This window comes from Podarcis cretensis (assembly GCF_951804945.1).
Source record: "Podarcis cretensis genome assembly, chromosome: 8".
Lineage (NCBI taxonomy): Eukaryota > Metazoa > Chordata > Lepidosauria > Squamata > Lacertidae > Podarcis > Podarcis cretensis.
In genome coordinates, this window is record NC_137177.1 from 53265486 (window position 1) to 53284946 (window position 19461).

Here is a 19461-nt window from a genome sequence, read left to right on the forward strand (position 1 = left end):
AAAACACAGAGAAAGTTGTTCTTCTCCTTTCACTCTTGCCTTCCTTCTCTTGCTTCTCTGCAGCCCCACCAGCAATGAGCAGTGGCAGGAGCAGAAACAGCCATGGCTGGCAGGCAGGCAGGCCAACCCCTCACCTGGCTCTGTGAGGCATAGGCCACCCACTGAAAATGTAGCACCCTGCTTGTGGTTAACACTTAGCTGGAATGAAATATTCAACGCAGCAATAGAGAAATTAAAATAATAATTTATTTGTCAGACAAATAAATATGAGGCACAGTGGTATATGGTTACCAAGCTCTGGCCTGGCCTCCTGCCATTCTGGCCAGCACTTATATTTCCTTAATCCAGCCCCCTTGCTCCTCCTGTGGCTGCCTCTGTCCAATCAGCCTGGTTGAAATTCCTATTGGCTGTTTGCTAGAACCAATCACAAAAGATACACCCATTTCCTTTTGCCCTTTTATGGGACACAAAGAGCTATCTATAAATGACAGATAAGTAGTAATATATCTTACATGTGTCTCAACAAGGAATCTTAATTACCAGCTCACCTCTTGCCCTCCTTGCCCTATTGCCTTCCAAAACAGATGGTTAATCTTGAATTTTTATCTTAAACATATGTCAAGGATTTTGAGTTCACATCAACATTGAGAGATCTCCTTCATTTGAAGGTTTCTAAACAAAAGGCCTGACAACCATATATCAGGAGTGCTCGATGGCGTCTCCTGTCTGGCAGGAGGCTAGGCTGGTGGCTGACTTAATTTCAGGATAGTTACAACTCTTACAACTATATGAAATAAGAATCTAGCATTTCTTAAATCCTTTGCATAATTATATTTAAGCTAATATATTTAATACATAAATAACCTTTTAAAAGGAAAAGAAATCTTAAAAGGATCTTAGTTTAAGAAAGAAACAGCTTTAGAAAAGACTTCCCAAAAATGCTCTCTTTCTGCCAGCCAGACCAGTTGCTTTTCACTGCTCTTGACCTTTCAACCTTAGGAAAATATGGCTCAAGTTCAATGGGAGGCACATGGTTTTATTTTACTATTTATCAACCCTTAATTTGTAGGGTCAGTGTAACCTTGGCTGTCAGCCTGTAATTCCCTTTTTACGACTTTGAGAATTGTTTTCTGCTATAAATCAGGGGGCCCCCTTGTCTAGGAGAAAAACATTTTGCCAAGGTTCTTAGGCAGCTGCTCTTCTGCCTGGCATGAAACATTTGAAAATCTTTAAGCTCATTTTAAAATACAAGCCCTGATTAAACATATAAGCTTTAATAAAAATGCAGGCTTATGATTAGATGCCTCAAAAATGCAACCACAAGATCAAGGAGGAGGCCTGTCTCTACCAGCCCTGCCCTCCACCACCAGCCAGTGGCATGGACCTGCTCCTACCTGCCTGGAGACACCACCAAGCGGGGCTGCTTTCTGGGAGGAGAAGAAAGCCACCAGGTGAGTTGCCATCAGGTGGGATTGCATCACTCTCCACACACACACCCTCCCCGTCCCTCACATTTGCCACTGAAATTGTGCCCAGGCCAGGAGAAAGAGGAGGCCTCACCACCATGTCCAAGCATGTAGGAGACAAGAGGTGGGTGGAGCACCCTAATCCAAGTCTTCTGCATGCATGCATGCATGCATGCACGCACGCACGCACGCACGCACGCACGCACACCGAGTGCTGCTTGAGGAGACTTGCCTCAACAAAGCTCATGGCAGTGCAGGCCCTATCTCTAATGGGAGAAAATGCCATAATTTAGCTTTGCATTGTGTGAAGAAGCACTTTGTTTTGTCTGCCCTGAACATGTCAACATTCAGCTCTACCATCTATAATTACCTACATGTCAATATCATGTCCCACACCTCCATGTTTGCCTTTCCGCTAAACTCAGCTGCCCAAAATGTTGCAACCTTTCCTCTTGCAGAAGTTGCTCCATCCCCTTGATCATTTTGGTTGCCTACTTCTGAAGCTTCTCCAGTTCTACAGCATTCTTTTTGAGGCAGTGCAACCATAACTGTAATGGGCACGGTGCCCTAAGAGATACAGTGAACCCAAGCAGCTGATATTGTTCTGTGGCTCCTCCCAAGCTGTTATTTATTGGCTGTAGGGTGGCAAGTACACCACAGAGTTTGCACCTGCTTGTCTGCTCCTGGTGCGTCAATCCAAGAAACCGATCACTTTTTGCAGCAAGTAGAGGTTCCCTGGAATTCCTCTTTTGCATCACCTGCTGCAGGAAAAGCTTCAGGGCCACAAGAGAAACTTCAGCAAAGGGAGGTGTAGTCCAGCCTGCCAGGCACCAGGATGCTCCTGAAAGCTACTTTCCTGCTCCTCTCCTGCCTCTTGCTCTGCTCAGCAGATCAGTATCAGCAGGAGGCAGAGAGAATCATGACAACATCACCTGTGATAGATGGGTAAGACCACACTTCCTTCCTAAACCTTCTCTTTTTTTTTTTTATAAATATTTATTGAGATTTTTTTTAAATACAAAATGCAAAAATGATAAACAATGTAACATGTATCATAACACATTTTTCAAAACTTCTTTGGACTCCCTCACGTCTCCCACTCCCACTTACATCATTGTGACCTTTTTCCAGCAATTTATCATCTTGTTTACATTCTTAAATCTCGTTCAATTAATTTAATGTAATAATTCTCCAAAAATTTTATATTTTCCTCAATCTCACTTATCGTCAAATTCAAATCTAATACCTTCTCGGGGAAGGGCCATACAGAAGATCTCATGGTCAATCCAAGCAGGGCTGGGGAAGGATCCTGCCTGAAACCCTGGGGGAACTGTTGCCAGTCAGGGTGGACAGAACTGAGCTAAATATGGTGGAAGAAGATTGGAAGAAATTTAAAGTTTATTTACAGAAACATTGTAAAATTAAGGAATGTTAGAAGGATGTTGGAATGAAGTTATGTGGTTTTAGCAGAAATGATATAAAGGATTAAGTAAAAATGGATAGTTAATTGGTGAAAGAATAGAGTGTAAAATTACAGTATGTTAAGATAAATTATTCGGATAAAAACAAAGATGGAAAGGATTTGCTGAAATATCTAATTGAACTAGAATACAAAAAAGGGAGGTGTGAGGAGGTCAAGGAAATAAGCAAATGAAAAATAAGTTATGAGAAGGTTTGATTTGTTTTTTTTGTTTTTCTCTTTCTTTTTTCTTTTTTTCTTAATTGTTTGTATTTTTCTGGGGTTTTTATTTTTTGCTTGTTTGTATTCATAGTGATGTATTGTCTTGTTTTTTTCTTACTTAATTTAGTGTTTTCTTTTTGTAATTTTTAAAACTGGAATAAATATTATTATTTTTAAAAAAAACAGAACTGAGCTAAATGGACCAATGGCCTGACTCAGGAGAAGGTAGCTTCCTATTTTCCTAATTAGGGTTCAAGGCAGGCTCAGCATGTGGCCAGAGGGGTCATTTAGGCCTTAGGAAAGGTGCACCCTGAGGTGAGGCACTTCAGGCTGCCCTTTGGACAATGGTGGGTTCCTCCAGATCTTCAGTTGTGGGGAGGTTCTCCATGGGGTCCTAAGCCTCTTACTCCAATGAGGTCTTCCCAGAGTCTGGATCAGATGGGATACTGTCCCCAACCCTCTTTGCATTTTCAAGGGCCTTTTGAAACATCACAGAAGGGTTGGTTCACACATTGTCCTCCAGAAATACCTTGTTGTAAAAGCAGTAACCCTGCGGAAGGAAAGATGCAGAAGGTGCCTGAACTGGGAAGGTCCAGAAGGGAATGACTCCCAGGCTTTTAGGGCACTGACCTGGAGGTTTGGGCTTAATAGCAGCTGTAGAAGCTGTTCTCCAAGTTAATCATTAGCAGGCAAATGGGCAAATTACTGCCCTTTGGTGCCATTCAAACCTGTCATTCTCTCTGGAATAAGAACAATAAGTACAGCTACGCGGCCTTGCGATTATGAAATTAAGAGCTCTTGCCTCCCTGCCAGGCCAAGCCCTCTGAGATATTGGCACATCTCAGAGGCCTCAGCCTGCTGCTTTCTGATTCCAAAAATTCTGCCATATAGGACACAGTGCCAGGGAATGTGGTGGTGGTGGTGGTGTTGCTGCTTAAAACTGACTTAGGCAAAGGAGCATCTGAGCATATGCAGGGCAACTCTCCCATCTTGAGAATATCCAGTTTGGGTGCTGCCATGTTTATTGAGAGAAAGCTCTCAATGGCTACTAGACACCATGGTTTTGGTCTTCTTCCAATGTCAGAGCAATATGCTTCTGTCAACCAGTTGTTAGGGTTCACAAGTGGGGAGAGTCCTGTTACGCTCAGGTCCTGTTTGCCAGCTTGCCCTCAAGGCATCTGGTTGGCCACTGTGAGAACAGCTGGACTAGACAGGCCCATGGATTGATCCAGCTGAGGCCCCTGATGGTGTTAGTTTAAGGTGTTTACAGTGGTACCTCGGGTTACAGACGCTTCAGGTTACAGACACTTCAGGTTACAGACTCCACTAACCCAGAAATAGTACCTCAGGTTAAGAACTTTGCTTCAGGATGAGAACAGAAATCACATGGCAGCGGCGGCGCGGCGGCAGCAGCAGGAGGCCCCATTAGCTAAAGAACAGTTAAGGTTAAGAACAGTTTCAGGTTAAAAACAGACGTCCAGAAGGAATTAAGTTCTTAACCCAAGGTACCACTGTATATGCCACTTAATTACCAAAGTTTCTAAGTAGATAGGCATTCACGCAGGAGGCAAACAAGACTGGAGAGTAAAAGTCCGATCAGCATGCCTAAGAGAGCAAGAAATGAGGCCATGGAAGAGAAAAAGGCAGCAGTCTTAGCAACCAAGAAAGCAATAAGAGCACTAGGTGTTTCACTTGGGAAAGAATCATAAAATTCTACAGTTGGAAGGGACCCTCTGGGTCATCTAGTCCAATGCAGGAATTCTTTGCAGTTACTCAGAATCATAAAGGAAATTTGACTAGACTTTGGCCCTGCATATAATTTTCAAAGCATGGCCATTTCTGTCATTATTATGACCTAATCACGATGTCTGTAAAAACTGGGCTGGCCCATTGCCAGTTTGCTGCAAAAGTCAAAACAAACCAAGAACGTGATAAGAGCCATAAAACTGAATGAGATCAAAGGCCCGTTTAAGTCCTACTCTTCTCACAGTTGCCAATCAAATGCCTTTAAGAAGGCTGCAAGCAGGACCTGAGTACAAAAGTGCTCTCCCTATTTGTGACTCCCAGAACCTGGTATTCAGAGGCATTATGCCTCTGAGAGTGGAGGTAAAACACAGCTTTCAGGGTCAATAGCCATTGCAAGCCTTATCCGCCATGAATTGGTCTAATCCTCTTCTAAAGCCGCCCAAGTTGGTGGCCATCACTATGTATTCCAGGGAGTGAATTCCATAGCTTAGCAAGACGCTTGCTTCACGGAAACTGAATGGTGTGGCTGCTGAGTCTTATTTCCGCTCTAGTGACTGGACAGTGCTTGGCTGAAGACAGCAGGCTAGTTGGAGGGGGAGGCAGGGAGAGAGACAAGCTGAGTAACATACAAAACTCTGTCCTCCAGCGGGCGTAATAGAGTGGCAAGGGGGGGAGGCTTAGGAGGAACAGCCAGGGGACTGCTGCTGCTGCTGCTGCTGCTGTCCCCCAAAAGCACATTCAAGAATAATGCAAACTGTAGTCTACCCCTCACAGAGTTATAGTTGCTAGTTCCCTTAACAAACTACAATTCACGTAATTCTTTTTCGGGGGGGGGGATACTTTAAATGCAGGGTGTTATGTACAGCCGTCACCTCAGCGTGAAGTGTATTGTGGGTGGTTAACATGGGTTTTGCAGTTTTGTCATGGTGTGCATGTGTGAAATGGCCTTTTGGGCCAGCTCAGGCATTCAGGATCATCTCTTGAGAGTGCTACTGAAGTCAAGTGGATCTATCACTCTTTCAATTCCCTTTGCCGAAGTATTTCCATTAAGGCTTGCAGGGTCGATTTCCAGGTCCTTGTTCAAAGGAATCCCATGAATGATTGACTTAGAGTTACTGTCTTTCTTTTCCTCCTCCTGTAGAAATTGAGTTTTAGCATGTTCTCTTTCTCTGTGTGCCCTTTTAAAGCTATCAGAAGATGTACACCTCGTAATGGCTGTAGAAAAAACTAATGAGCGCATTACCCTGTCATTAAGGCTGCTGTCCTACAAATATTTACTAGAGAGTAAGCTCCATTAAACACAGTAGGACTTACTTCTACATAGTAATGGTGAACAAGCTTAATTCAATTTGCATTTGCAGGCAAACTCACCTTATTTGCATTTTTGGAAACAGTATGAGAACTAAAACACCCTTCAAAATTTGCCTTTATCCAAATTTTGCTACACAGTCAACAGCCACATAATGTGAACAAAAATGCATATAAATGTATGCATATAAGTGCATATAATAGTGAAAATCACATTCCAAAATGCATTGTGTAACAGAAAATTGTGTAAGGCAAAATAGCATGTTAAAATGTGTAGGGAGAAGGGAGAAATTCACACAATAATGCTGAGGAATTTTCAAGAGAACTTATAGAGATCAGAAAAAAGTTTCAAACTCATGTGGAAATGTAGCATACTGAACTTAAGTTTGGAAAAGTGGGAAACTGAAAGAAACCAAAATTGGCATATTTGCCCATCCCTGCTTCCAAGTCAGCATGCATAGGATTATGCTGTGAATATCCTTTTCAGAACACAAAACACAGCTGGAAATTTAATAGCAAGTCCTATTTTCACAAAGGGCTGGACAGAGTAACAGACTGGAAAGTGGAAATGTCTATCTTAGTCATTTATTTTCCTTTTTGAGGGTAGATGGTAACGGGAAAATAAAAATCATATACAATGACTCACAAGCTCTTTTCTTTTTTATTCCTTCCTAGGAAGGTGAGCATAGGACTGTTTCCAAAGTTGAAAAGTTGGAGGAGTTCATTTATATATAAGCTTCACCCTACCATTAGGCAAAGTGAGGCGTCTGCCTTAGGCAGCAGCAGGTGTTGAGGTACAAGGGTAGCAGTCCTCTGGCTGTTCCTCCTAAGCCTCCCACCCTTGCTGCTCTATTCCCACTATTGGAGGATAGAGTTTTGTATGCTACACAGCCTGTCTCTCTCCCTGTATCCACCTCCAACTAGCCTGCTGTCTTCAAGTGAGCACTATCCAGTCACCAGAGCAGAAATAAGACTCAGCAGCCATACCATTCCATGAGGTAGATGGGGCAGGAGTAAGCAGATGTCTTGCGAAGTTATGGAATTCACTCTAGAATACATTTCTTGGCCAAACCATCCTTAAAGTGGAATAATCCAAAGTTTAGGATTGTGTTGACAGCAATATGCAGGTATCACACAGCTGTGTTTCTCCTTTTACATCTGCAGGTGTGGCAGCAGATGTGCTCGCTTTATGTCTGGCCTCAGTAATGGACTGGATGAGAGCCAATACGTGAAAAATTAAGGCAGATAAAACTAAGTCATGTTTTGTGGGTGGTTCCCTGGACCAGATGGGTAGAACGCTGGTTGCACTGGGTGGGGTTACCTTCTCTCTGGACGAGCAGGTGCATAGTTTGGGGGTATGCATTGGATCCAATCCTATCATTTGAGGCTCAAGTGGCCTTGATGGTGCCTTCTATCAGCCTTGGCTGGTAGCCTAGCAATGCCCTTCTCTGGACAAAGGCAGCCTAAGTTGTGCAGTGCTGGGCCTGCTGACTTACTGTTATTTTACCCTCTCCTGTTCTAGGCACAATGACTTACCTTGGCAGTTGCTGAAAAAATTCAACAACCAACTGTCTCTGAAGTCTGCAAATCTGACCACGCTGAATGACACTCACACGAACATCCCAAAGCTGCGTCTTGGACACGTGGGAGCACAGGTATAAACAGTGGGGAAGAGACCGAAAAATAGAACAGGTGAAATGTGCACTTTTGTCAAACCATTTGGTTATTCGGACACTTGGCAAGTTTCCAACCCCTACAGGTTATTTTTCAGAGAAAAATATTTGGTAACGCATTTGTGTTTTCCCATGTGCCACAATATCACATCAGTACAAAAGTATACCACTAAGTGGCTAACTTAATGCTACATTGGTTGTGTTTAGGGTCTTTACCAGCTGCCAGGTGGCACGGGTGGTGCTGTGGTCTAAAGTATTGAGTCTCTTGGGCTTGCTGATCAGAAGGTCAGTGGTTTGAATCCACACAACGGGGTGAGCTCCCTTTGCTTTGTCCATAGCTGTCAACTTACAGATTTGAAAATAAGGGACCAGCAGCCAAAATAAGGGACCTGCAACCTCACCTGTTCCAGGCACTCCAGTCTTCCTGTCCTCCTGCAGCCTGGTCAAACTCATGCTGGTAGCTTCGAGAACACTGTCCAACCAACTTTGTAACCAGAGGTTCAACTGAATAGAATCTGAATCACATGCACCACAAGGCCTATGCAGCCTCAACTTAAGATGGCTCCCCGGCCTGGCTTTGCACTGCAAAGTTTGCAGCAGCACGTGCAACAAAATGGCGTCCAGCATTCAAAAACCTCCTCAGCTTGCATTAACTAGCCACACACAAGGCATGCAAGCTCCACCCCCCAGTCATTCTTAGACTTCTTATTGAGTGAGCAACACAGCCAAGCAACATAGTTGGAGCCTTCCTCCTCTCTGGTCAGCAGGGAGGGAGGGAGAGGAGCTGCTTCGTTTGAAATTTAAGGGACATTTAAGGGACATCCATCAATAAGGGACAGCAGCGGGACATGGCACTGGAATAAGGGACTGTCCCTTCAAATAAGGGACACTTGCCAGCTATGGCTTTGTCCGAGCTTCTGCCAACCTAGCAATTTGAAAGCATACCAGTGCAAGTAGATAAATAAGTACTCCTATGGTGGGAAGGTAAACAGCGTTTCCATGCGCTCTGGCACTCATCTCAGCCCTCCGTGCCCCAGTAGAGGTTTAGTCATGCTGGCCACTGACAGGAGCTTGTCCCACACTCGAGTAGGACCCTGGCAGAGACACATGCCCAACTGGCATGTTTCCTCCCTCCCTGTTGATCGTTCGGGAGCTTCAAAAGCTTTCTTCAGCCCGAATATCACAGCGACTGATGCCAACAGACACACTTAGGGATCCACAGAGTCTTCGCAGCTTGCGTGACAGACCTTAGCAACTCAGCATTTTGGCTAATCTACTTTATTTACATATAAACACATACAAATCACTGCAACATGGCTCCCTTCCTCTCTAGCATCAGATAGCAAAGAGAAAAAGAACAAAGGACAATAGTCCCACATCACAGAACACAGTAACACAAACATCCTGTCTCTGTCCCTTCCCACTTTGTGGAGTCAAGACATATACCGTAATGTGATAGACAACAATCCCATGACTGCAATCACAGAGCAGGAATTCTAACAGCCACATGACCCAGAAAGCTGTCTGTGGACAAATGCCAGCTCCCTCAGCCTGAAGCGAGATGAGCACCGCAACCCCATAGTCACCTTTGACTGGACTTAACCATCCAGGGGTCCTTTACCTTTACCTTTAGTGTATGAGAGACCCATTCTGTGGAAGATGAAACTCCACTATATGCTCACAAAGAATAACAAAATGTTACCACAAACAACACACAGAACTTCCTGTCCCTACACTCAGTGCAAAACCGTACGTGGGCTAAGCAATTGGAGCAAGCATTCTCTTGTCAAGATTCTACGGACTGGTTCTCCCTCACCAGAAGTTAGAATGTTTGCTGATGTTCCATGGCATCCCAGCAGCTCATTCCATGGTTGGGGTGGGGGAGTGTGCATGAAAGAGGCAGTTTTCCTAGCCCTTGGAAACCTTCCTTTTTGCTTTCCTCTCTCCTTGCTCAGTTCTGGGCTGCCTATGTGCCCTGCGAAACCCAGAACAAAGATGCTGTCAAGAGAACCTTAGAGCAGATTGACGTCATCCATCGCATGTGTCACCACTACCCGGATGACTTTGAGTGTGTCACCAGCAGTGCAGGTAAGAGAGGAAAACAACCTAGACAGGAGAGCTTCTCCCAGGCTGGAGATGGGTAGCCCAGGATGGGAACACATCCATTCAACCTGACCTGCAACAATTCAACACAGGGCAAGACTTTGACAAAACTGAGAAGTCCCAGGGCAGGGAGGCTGGCTGCTGCCCCATTCCTATCTGTGATGGAGCAGGAAGGCCAGTGGGGCTGCAGGATTCAATTGAATACAGACTACCATTCATAGTAGGGACAATTTCAGCAGGTGCCATATTCCCCATGGTTGTGCTTTGGTGGTGGGAGAATCATAGAATCAGAGAATTGCAGAGTTGGAAGGGGCCCATAGGGTCATCTAGTCCAACCTCTGCAAAGGATTCTCCCTGAGGAACCTCCTGCCAATAGAGATTCATCAGGTGTGCTATGTACCAACTTTTAAATGGCTGCTGAAAACTATGCAGGCAATTAAGCGTACATTCCCAACAATGGTCTATTGATTTTCTCCCCTGTTTTTATTTTTGCTTTTAACTTGCTATAACTTTTTGTGATGTTATTGACTGGTTTTATGTTCTTATATTGTTGTATACTGCTGTGATATATTTTAATGGTGCAGCCGTATATAATTTTTTAATAAATAAATAATAAATAAAGCAAGAATCACAGCTTAAGAATTTCTGACAGATGGCTAGCCAACCTCTGTTTAAAAACCTCCTGCAGAGGAGAGTCTACCGCCTTCCAAGGTAGTCCATTCAGCTATCAAATAGCTCTCACTATCAAAAGAGTCTTCCTCACGTTTCGTCAGAATCTCCTTTCTTGTACTTTGAATCTACGCTGCAGAAAACAAGATTGCTCCATATTCCATGTGACAGCCCTCTTTGTCTCCTTTCCCCCCAGGCTAAATATACCCAGCTCCTTCAGCCATTCCCCATATGATTTGCTTTCCAGACCCTTGATCATCTTGGTCACCCTTCTCTGCACATATTCCAGCTTGTCAATGTCCTTCTTAAACTGTGGTGCCCAGGACTGGACACAGAAGCAGCCCCTGCCAAAATTCTCCTTACTATTGAAGAGATTATATTCCCATTGGATCCCACAATGGGTTACTTGGTGATAAGGGGCTGATTTAGAGTGCCTCCGCCTCCCACACCTGTCCTGACTCCACCCTCTGCAGATTCCTCATATCTTGCTTGGTGTTAGAAGCCCACAGGAGATGTTTTCCTTGCAGGTATCCGGAATGCTTTCACCAATGGACGGGTGGCCAGTCTGATCGGCGTGGAGGGTGGGCACTCTATAGACAGCAGCATGGCCGTCCTGCGCACCTTCTACCAGCTAGGGGTGCGCTACATGACCCTCACCCACAGCTGCAACACACCCTGGTAAGGCTGCCTTTGCTAGAGGCAGGGCATAGTCTGCTTTCAATGTCAGGGCCCAGCCCCAGAGCACTGGGCAAATGTGTCTGAGCAAACACAGAATGCAGTTCCTTTATTTATTTATCAGAATATTTATATACCACTATTCATAGAAATACAGTCGTACATAGGCTCCCGAACGCCTTGGGAGTCAAACATTCTGGCTCCCAAAGTGAGTGTTCCAGTTTTCAAACGTTCTTTTCGAAGCCGAATGTCCAATGGGGCTTCCACAGCTTCTGATTGGCTTCAGGATCTTCCTGCAGCCAATGAGAAGCCACGCTTTGGTTTCCGAACGTTTCAGAAGTTAAACAGACTTCCAGAATGGATTCTGTTCAACTTCCGCGGTATGACTGTATATCAAAGCGATTTACAACATTCAGTGGCGTAGCGTGGGGGGTGCAGGGGGGGCCGGCCGCACCGGGCGCAACATCTGGGGGTTAGGGTTAGGGATAGGGTTAGGGGGCGCAAATCCAGGGTTAGGGGGCGCAAATTACTTGCCTTGCCCCGGGTGCTGACAACCCACACTACGCCACTGACAACATTACATTGTAATGCAATAAAATAATTATTGGACTAAAGGCTAAACATAGCCTTTCTCCTGCTCTGTGTTTCTGTTTTAGTCTTGTGGTTTAGAGATGTTTTGGGTGAATGTAATTTTATTTGAAGACAGAAAGGGGATATTTGGGATTATGCACCTTTCTACATGCACCCCTTATGCGCATGCGTAAAAGATAGTGTGTATTAACCAAAACTTTTATAACATTTGGCAGGGCTGATAACTGGCTGGTGGACACCCCAGAGGAGGAACCAGTTCACAATGGCTTGACTGAATTTGGGAAGGTGAGTGGAAGCTCTCTAGCAAGTTTTGATGGAAATATATGACATTCCTCAGTCTGACTCTCAGTTTTCTCAGCCCTGCTGGGAGATGCTAGGGATTGGACCTTCTGCATTCAAAGCAGATGCTCTGCCACTGAGCTGTGGTCCTTCCTGTTTGCTCAGGTTCAACTCCCAATGTGACAATTGTATGAGCCCCTGTCACGCTTTAGCAAGCTGCTACCCGCCCCCCAAGCCTGATTTAGCTAAGGATAGGAAGAAAGTGGATATGCTTTGAGTGATATCATCATCGTCATAGAACCACAGAACTGGAGAGTTGTAAAGGATGCCAGCAATAATCAAGGCCAATTCAGGAATCGAAGGTAAAGGATCCCTGACCTCCCAATCTCTGTTTGAAAATTTCTTCTGAGGCAATCTACTCCCCTGTTGGGCAGTGGCTCCTCCTCCTCCTCCTCTTCTTGTTTTTCATCCTCATCACCTGTCCTTCACCATCAGATCCCAGGGTAGGGTGCAACAATTTAAAATTCAGAATTAAAAAGTTAGAACAGGCTACATTAACAAGAATAGAGTGGGCCCTGAAAACGCACAGCTCAGTTGGCAAAGAGGTATGTCTTCAGCATTTGCTGAAAGCTGCATAGTAAGCCAGACACATCTCCGTGGGGAAGGAATTCCACAACTTAGGGCAGTGGTTCCCAATTAGCTAATTACTTAGGACCCCTATTTTTCAAAAGCCATGGAACCTCTACTTTTGAAAAAATTGATAACTGTATGGTAGTTACCTGTGCAAAGCAAATTTTTTTGAAGAAAATGTGAGGTGGCCCCTAACAGGCAAAGGATTTTAGGTAGGGTTGCCATATTTCAAAAAGTAAAATTCATGACACCCGCAAAGTCTTTTCAGAAACCCACCAAAATTGTTAAGCTTTGGGGGAACCCCCCCCAAATAGTGATTTTAAGCTTAACAATCTACTCAGTGAGCGTCTATCTCTTGGTAAGTGACAGTCTGAATGGTTTGTCCTCACATACTGTAGAATACAGAGAGACCCACCGGTTACTCTGCACCCAATTTCTCTCTCTCTCTCCACCCCTTGCCCTGTTTTTCCTCCCTTAAAGCGCTTGGTCAGGGAGATGAACCGTCTGGGAATGATGGTGGATTTGGCTCACGTCTCTGTGAAGACAATGAAAGACGCTTTGAATGTCTCCAGAGCACCTGTGATATTCAGCCACTCCTCAGCCTATGCCATCTGCAAACACCGGCGCAATGTGCCAGATGATGTCCTCCGCGAAGTGGTGAGAAAGACTATGATGTGTGTTGCAAGGTAACCTGTGTCATCCTGGTTCCCTCCAACTGTTTTGGGGTATAGTTACAATTCCCATCAGCTCCTGCCCAAAGAACTAATGCCTGAGCTTGCCTTTTTCCTCCTCCCTCCACAGTGCCTTTTCCTTTTGTGTCATGACTCTTAGACAGCACAAAATGGGTGGTAGTTGTAGTCCTAAATATCTGGAGGGTACCAGGGTGGTTCAGACTGCTATAAAGTGACCTTGTACCAGAGATGTGAGTAGGGCAAGACTTAAGGATATGAGGCAGCATCAGGGTCCCCATGGCAGCCATTTTGTGTTATGCCACACCACCAAATGGCAGCCATTTTGTGACTGGCACTCCCGACTTCCTCTCAAAATTCCAAATGTACCCACTGGTCCAAATAGGTTAGCAGTCCCTGGGTTAAATAATAGCAGCAGCAAACTTACACACATAATATTGCTCAAATGGGGGTCAACTGTGGGGCAATTAGGAGTGGATTTTTGTTCCATTTGGTTAGAATGAATGAATTCCAAGCCCAGGAATTTGTTTTTTGCATACCAGAAGTAATTCCTGGGCATGGGCTTCCTTAATTCTAAGTGCCCTGTATATTGCACATGGCTCTGCTTGGTGGATCTTGGAGGTTCTCATAAAAAACATCACCCCCAAAGTGGATCCCACAAACCATAAGCCTGCCCAGTCCTGTCTTAGAGTGCCAGTTCTTCCCAGGAACCTGCTTTCTCTGAAATGGCTCCCCTGCCTCCCTTCTATAGAACAAGACCGGTGGCCTTGTGATGGTGAACTTCTACAACACCTATGTGTCCTGTAGCTCCAAAGCCAACCTTACACAGGTTGCAGGTGAGGCAGAGAGGGTGGGGTGAGGGCACATCTGAGGAGGTGGGGTGGGAGGGATCAAAGCACACAAAAGCAGTGAGGGTGTTGACCTCCCAGACTTCTTGCCCACAGACCACATGGACTACGTAAAGCATGTTGCTGGACCAGAGGCAGTTGGCTTTGGAGGAGACTATGATGGTGTTCCCAGGTATCAGAGGAAGGGGGGGGAGAGGGGATAGAAGGGTATATCAGATACCCCAGATATGTCCGTTTTTGAGTCTGTCAGGCTGGCCTGGGCCGAATCAATCCAAAGCCTGGCCATAGTAGATATTCATGCCTCACCCATCAGAGTTCACTTGACCACTTGGAGACCATAAGTAACTGACTTATAAGTTAATTTTAAAATTTACTCAGCCCCCTTTTTGTTACAGTGATGGTTGTGGGGTGACACAATGGTCCCAGATATTGAAGGTCCACGTGTTGCATAATTATAGATCACAGAATTGGAAGGTCTCTCAAAGATCATGTAGCCCAATCCCATCAGTGATCCACTCATTTTATTAATTGTACGATTGTCGTTATGGATTTATTATTTTTCAACTCTGTCTCTTTTGTATTTCATCTCATTTTCTTGTATTGTACACCACTTTGGATGTGAGGTGATTTATAAATAGAGAGAATAAAATAAGGGTGCTTGGGAGCATGAAGGCTGCAATGGTTGCATGTCTATTACAGTGGTACGTCGGGTTAAGAACTTACCGTATTTTTTGCACCATAACACTCACTTTTTTCCTCCTAGAAAGTAAGGGGAAATGTCTGTGTGTGTTATGGAGGGAATGCCTACGGGTGGCATGCCTACGGATTTTCCTCCTCTAAAAACTACGTGCGTGTTATGGTTGGGTGCGGGTTATAGAGTGAAAAATATGGTGATTTGTTCTGGAGGTCCGTTCTTAACCTGAAGCACCACTTTAGCTTATGGGGCCTCCCGCTGCCACTGTGCCGCCGGAGCACGATTTCTGTTCTCATCCTGAAGCAAAGTTCTTAACCCGAGGTACTATTTCTGGGTTAGCGGAGTCTGTAACCTGAAGCGTCTGTAACCTGAAGCATCTGTAACCTGAAGCGTATGTAACCTGAGGTACCACTGTATATGCATATGTGGCTCCATCAAAACTATCTCAGAGATACAACCCAAGAGCCAAAGGGTTCCCAGAGGTGTCTCTTGTTGGCTTCTTGAACCCTGACCAAGGGTATACAGCCAATCATGGGGCATGAGCCATCAAAGAAAAGCTACTGAGCTGACCCTTCTAGATGCAGCCCCATCTTGAAGCTTCCCTTCTGTTGGGGTAAAATGAGGAGATTTTGCCAGGTGCAGGGAACTCTCATTTCTTGGATTTGTTCCGGCATTCTTTGCCCCACACAGTGTCCCAGATGGTTTGGAAAATGTCTCCAAATACCCAGACTTAGTTGCAGAGCTTCTGAGGAGGAACTGGACAGAGAAGGAAGTGAGAGACGCCCTGACCAACAACCTGCTGCGGGTCTTTGAGAGTGTGGAGCAGGTGAGACTGCCAAGACCAGCAAGGCTCTGTCTGCAGAAGAGTTGGGAGGGGGACACAGAGAGCCTCGGATAATGCTTTGCACTGCTAGGACTGTTCCCCCTCTTGGCCCTGTCTCTTCCCTTATTTATGCTAACCCCCTGCCCAAGACATTTTGTTATCTGAAGATGGCTCACACCCCATCAATTCCACACGCAGCAGTCAACCAGAACGGCAGCAGGGAGACACTGCAAGTGAGGGGAGAAAGACCTGGAATTTTGGAAAGCCACTGACAGTCAGCGTTGACAATACTGAGCTAGATGGACCAATGGATCTGACACAGTATAAGGCTCCTTCCTTTGCATGCAAGACTATCCCATTTCAAAATCACTTTAAAAAAAAGAAAAAGTGGTACAGCATCTGCCTGACAGGCAGAAGGTCCCAGGTTCAATCCCTAGTAGGGCTGGGAAGGACTCCCTGCCTGAAACACTGGAAAGTGCTGCCAGTCAGTGTAGACAGTCCTAGACCAAATGGACTAATGGTCTGAGTATAAGGCAACGTGCAACAGGATGAATATAATGCTAGTCTTGCTGAGAGTAGACCCACTGAAGGTAATGAATATGAATAGCTCAGGTTATTGATTTTAGTTGATCTATTGTGAGTAGGGCAAACATCGACTGCCACCCTAACTGAACTTTCTTTCCCACTAGGTACGGGATGCAATGGCCCGTGAAAAAATAGTTCCTGATGACGGACCCATCGACTTTAAGAACTTGGAGGGGACATGCCGAACAGACTATGGGTACCCTAGCAATGGGGACCATCCCAAATTGCTGCCTGCTGTGCTCACACTCCCTGTCCTCCTCGTGTTGCGCTGGTAGAAGCTCCAGCACCTCCCCTGTCTTGGTGACCTCATGGAATCTGACTGGTTGAAAGTTCACACCAGAGATCAGGCTCTTGCTGCACCCCTCCTACCACAAACCAGGCTGCACCCTTGCCCAAACACTTTAGGAAATTCAACTGAACTATCGATGAATGAGTTTCCAGCTGTTCCCCCATCTGGTAGCTTTGGCCCCAGTTCCTCCAACCCCAATAACTGAAAAGCAAAGGGCACCATGCCCATCCAACCCATGGCAACCAAGCTGGATTCATCAGCCTCACAGACCCTCCTAAGTGTGGCTTCCAAGAACACCGAGGACCGAGTTACCTATCAGTCCCAGCCAACCTGCTCAATGGCCAGTGTTGGTAGGAGCTGCAGTCCAGCAAATAAACAAGAGGCCTTCACAACAGCTACCCTACCTTTGTATGTCCTTTATAGGACATAGGTCCTGCTTGCAGGCTTCCCTTAGGCATCTGGACCTGTAGTTCAATGGTAGGACATCTTGCTTTGCATGTGGAAGGTCCCAGGTTCAATCTCCAACATCTTCAGGTAGGGCTGGGAGAGAACTCTGTCTGATATCCTGGAAAGCTGCTGCCAGTCAGTGTGGGCAATACTGAGCTAGATGGGCCAGTGGTTTGACAGCTTCCTATGCCCTATGGCTAGCCACTGAGCAAACAGGCTGCAGGACTGGACTGGACGACTGCTTTGGCCTGATCCAGCAGAACTCTTCTGACATTCTTACATCCTCTCCCAACAGTCCAGCAAGATGTTTCCTCCTTTCTGGAGTCATTCATGAGCAACCTTTACTCCAGCACTCTCCTGCTCTTTCCCCTTCTATCTTCACTGGGCTCAAGTACTGGTGGGGGACCCACTCACATGTTCTGTACTGCAGTAGTGCCAAGCACACTCCTATCTCTAAGTAAAAGTTTAACTGCAGTTCAAAGGAGACCAGCTGCCTTTCTCTTTGGAGTCGAATGCATGAACATGGCAAGAGGCACCTGAGCTTCCACCAGCGGAGAAGAGGATCCGTTTTGAAATCTGTTGCTGGGGAGCTCCAGGCAAGGCCAGGGAGGTCATGGTCACCTCTGACTACAGCCGAGAGGTCCAGGTGACCACCTTCCCCTTCTTGCCAGCCTCGTAGCTTGCACAAGGGCCCCGACAGAGCTGCCTAGCGCCATCCGGGCAGGTGCTGTCGTCTCACAGCGTCCGTCCAAGCATTCCTCATTAGCCAATTAATTAGCTAATCAAGCAACTCATTAGCAGCTTCCGGTGGCATTTCAAGAACAGCCTGTCTTTGGACGCGGAGGCGGTGATGGGCACCTGCACAAACAGACCTGGGAAGGGATTCAGCCTGCCTGCTTGCGTTTGCTGGCTGGCTGCGGCACAGGGGCTCTGTGTAGGCGAGGATCAGCACTGGGGCAGCAGGTGGAGGCCGTTTCCTGCTTTCTGTGGCCCCTCCATAGCCCTGCCTGCTACCCAGCAGAGAGGAGGCAAGCTAGGAAGACACAGGCAGGCACACACATGAGATCCAGGTCTGCCTTACAGTGCAGAAAAGATATCAAAACTGAAACTGGGCCAAAGCTGCCCTGTAGAGCCTGGCATCCACCTGTAAGCCTCTGCACTTTAGACCACAGCTCCAACAGCCACTAATCTTTTTTTTTTAATAGCCACTATTATAACCTTGGCATGCCACTGAATACCAGTTGCTGGGGGCACAACAGCATGAGAGGAAGGACCACAGCTGAGCTGTAGAACCTCTGCCTTGCACACAGAAGGTCCCAGGTTCAGTCCAGGTACGGCTAGGGAAAACGCCTGCCTGAAATCATGGAGAGCCACAGCCAATAAGTGAAGGCCACAGCCCTTTAAGCAGTCGGTCAGGACCCATAGGCTATACCAGGTGGCTTGCAGCATGTCTAGATAAGGCTGAAAGAACACTACATTTGGTGTCTAGGTTAGGGCACATTCGTCTGATGACACACACCTTTTATTGATTTCCATGGGTGCTGCAACATGACAGGAGAAAAGCATGAGCCATTTTTAAGAACGTACATATTTCTGGCCAAGCACATGCCCCACCACCCTACATCTATGCTTCTAGAGAGGTATCTCTGTATGGAGCAGGGGCACTCTGTTCACTTTTGAGTCTACTTCTATGGCTTTCTGGACTTCACCCAGAATGCAAAAACTGGGGTTTTTTCAACAGGTTCTCAGTCTTTTGACTAAAAATAAGTGTAACAACCACTGCTTTTCATGTGGTAGCAATGCTAAAGCATACTGCTCTGTGAATTGCTATTTTAGGATTAATAATGTGAATTAAGTATAAATCAAACATGAACATTTGACAGCAGGTCCCATGTTGCAAGTTGTGAGTCAGAGGTAGGACTTGGGTCTGAACCAGTTGAAGACCACGGGTGTGGACAATACTGAGTTGGATGGACCGATGGTATGAAGCAGCTCCCTAGGACTCTACGTAGGGGTTAACCTGAGACTCACTTTTAAATAAAGGGCCCTCTGTGTGCTGAAGAAGCACAGCCAATTGCTTAAGAAAGAGCTGAATGGTGGGATCACAATTCTCCAGACAAGCAGGGGGGTGGGGAGCGAGAAGCGGAAGCTTCTTTTTTTAAATGAGTAAGGAATGAATTGTGGGTTTGATGCAGACTACAACTGTGATTATTATTGCTATTTTTATTCCACTTTTCAGACAGTTGCCATTTCCCAAAGCAGAGT

General features: G+C 45.8%; 1 protein-coding gene across 1 annotated transcript; it reads left to right on the plus strand.

Moving 5' to 3' along the window:
* The first annotated feature begins 2107 nt into the window (after positions 1 to 2107).
* Positions 2108 to 17677, plus strand: DPEP1 (dipeptidase 1). The gene is made up of 10 exons (XM_079988891.1): positions 2108 to 2411; positions 7724 to 7856; positions 9830 to 9962; positions 11174 to 11324; positions 12128 to 12197; positions 13302 to 13478; positions 14262 to 14346; positions 14455 to 14530; positions 15743 to 15878; positions 16565 to 17677. Exons 1-10 carry the CDS (start codon positions 2302 to 2304, stop codon positions 16733 to 16735), a joined length of 1242 nt encoding a protein of 413 aa, XP_079845017.1. The 5' UTR covers positions 2108 to 2301; the 3' UTR covers positions 16736 to 17677.
* The last annotated feature ends 1784 nt before the right edge of the window (positions 17678 to 19461 follow it).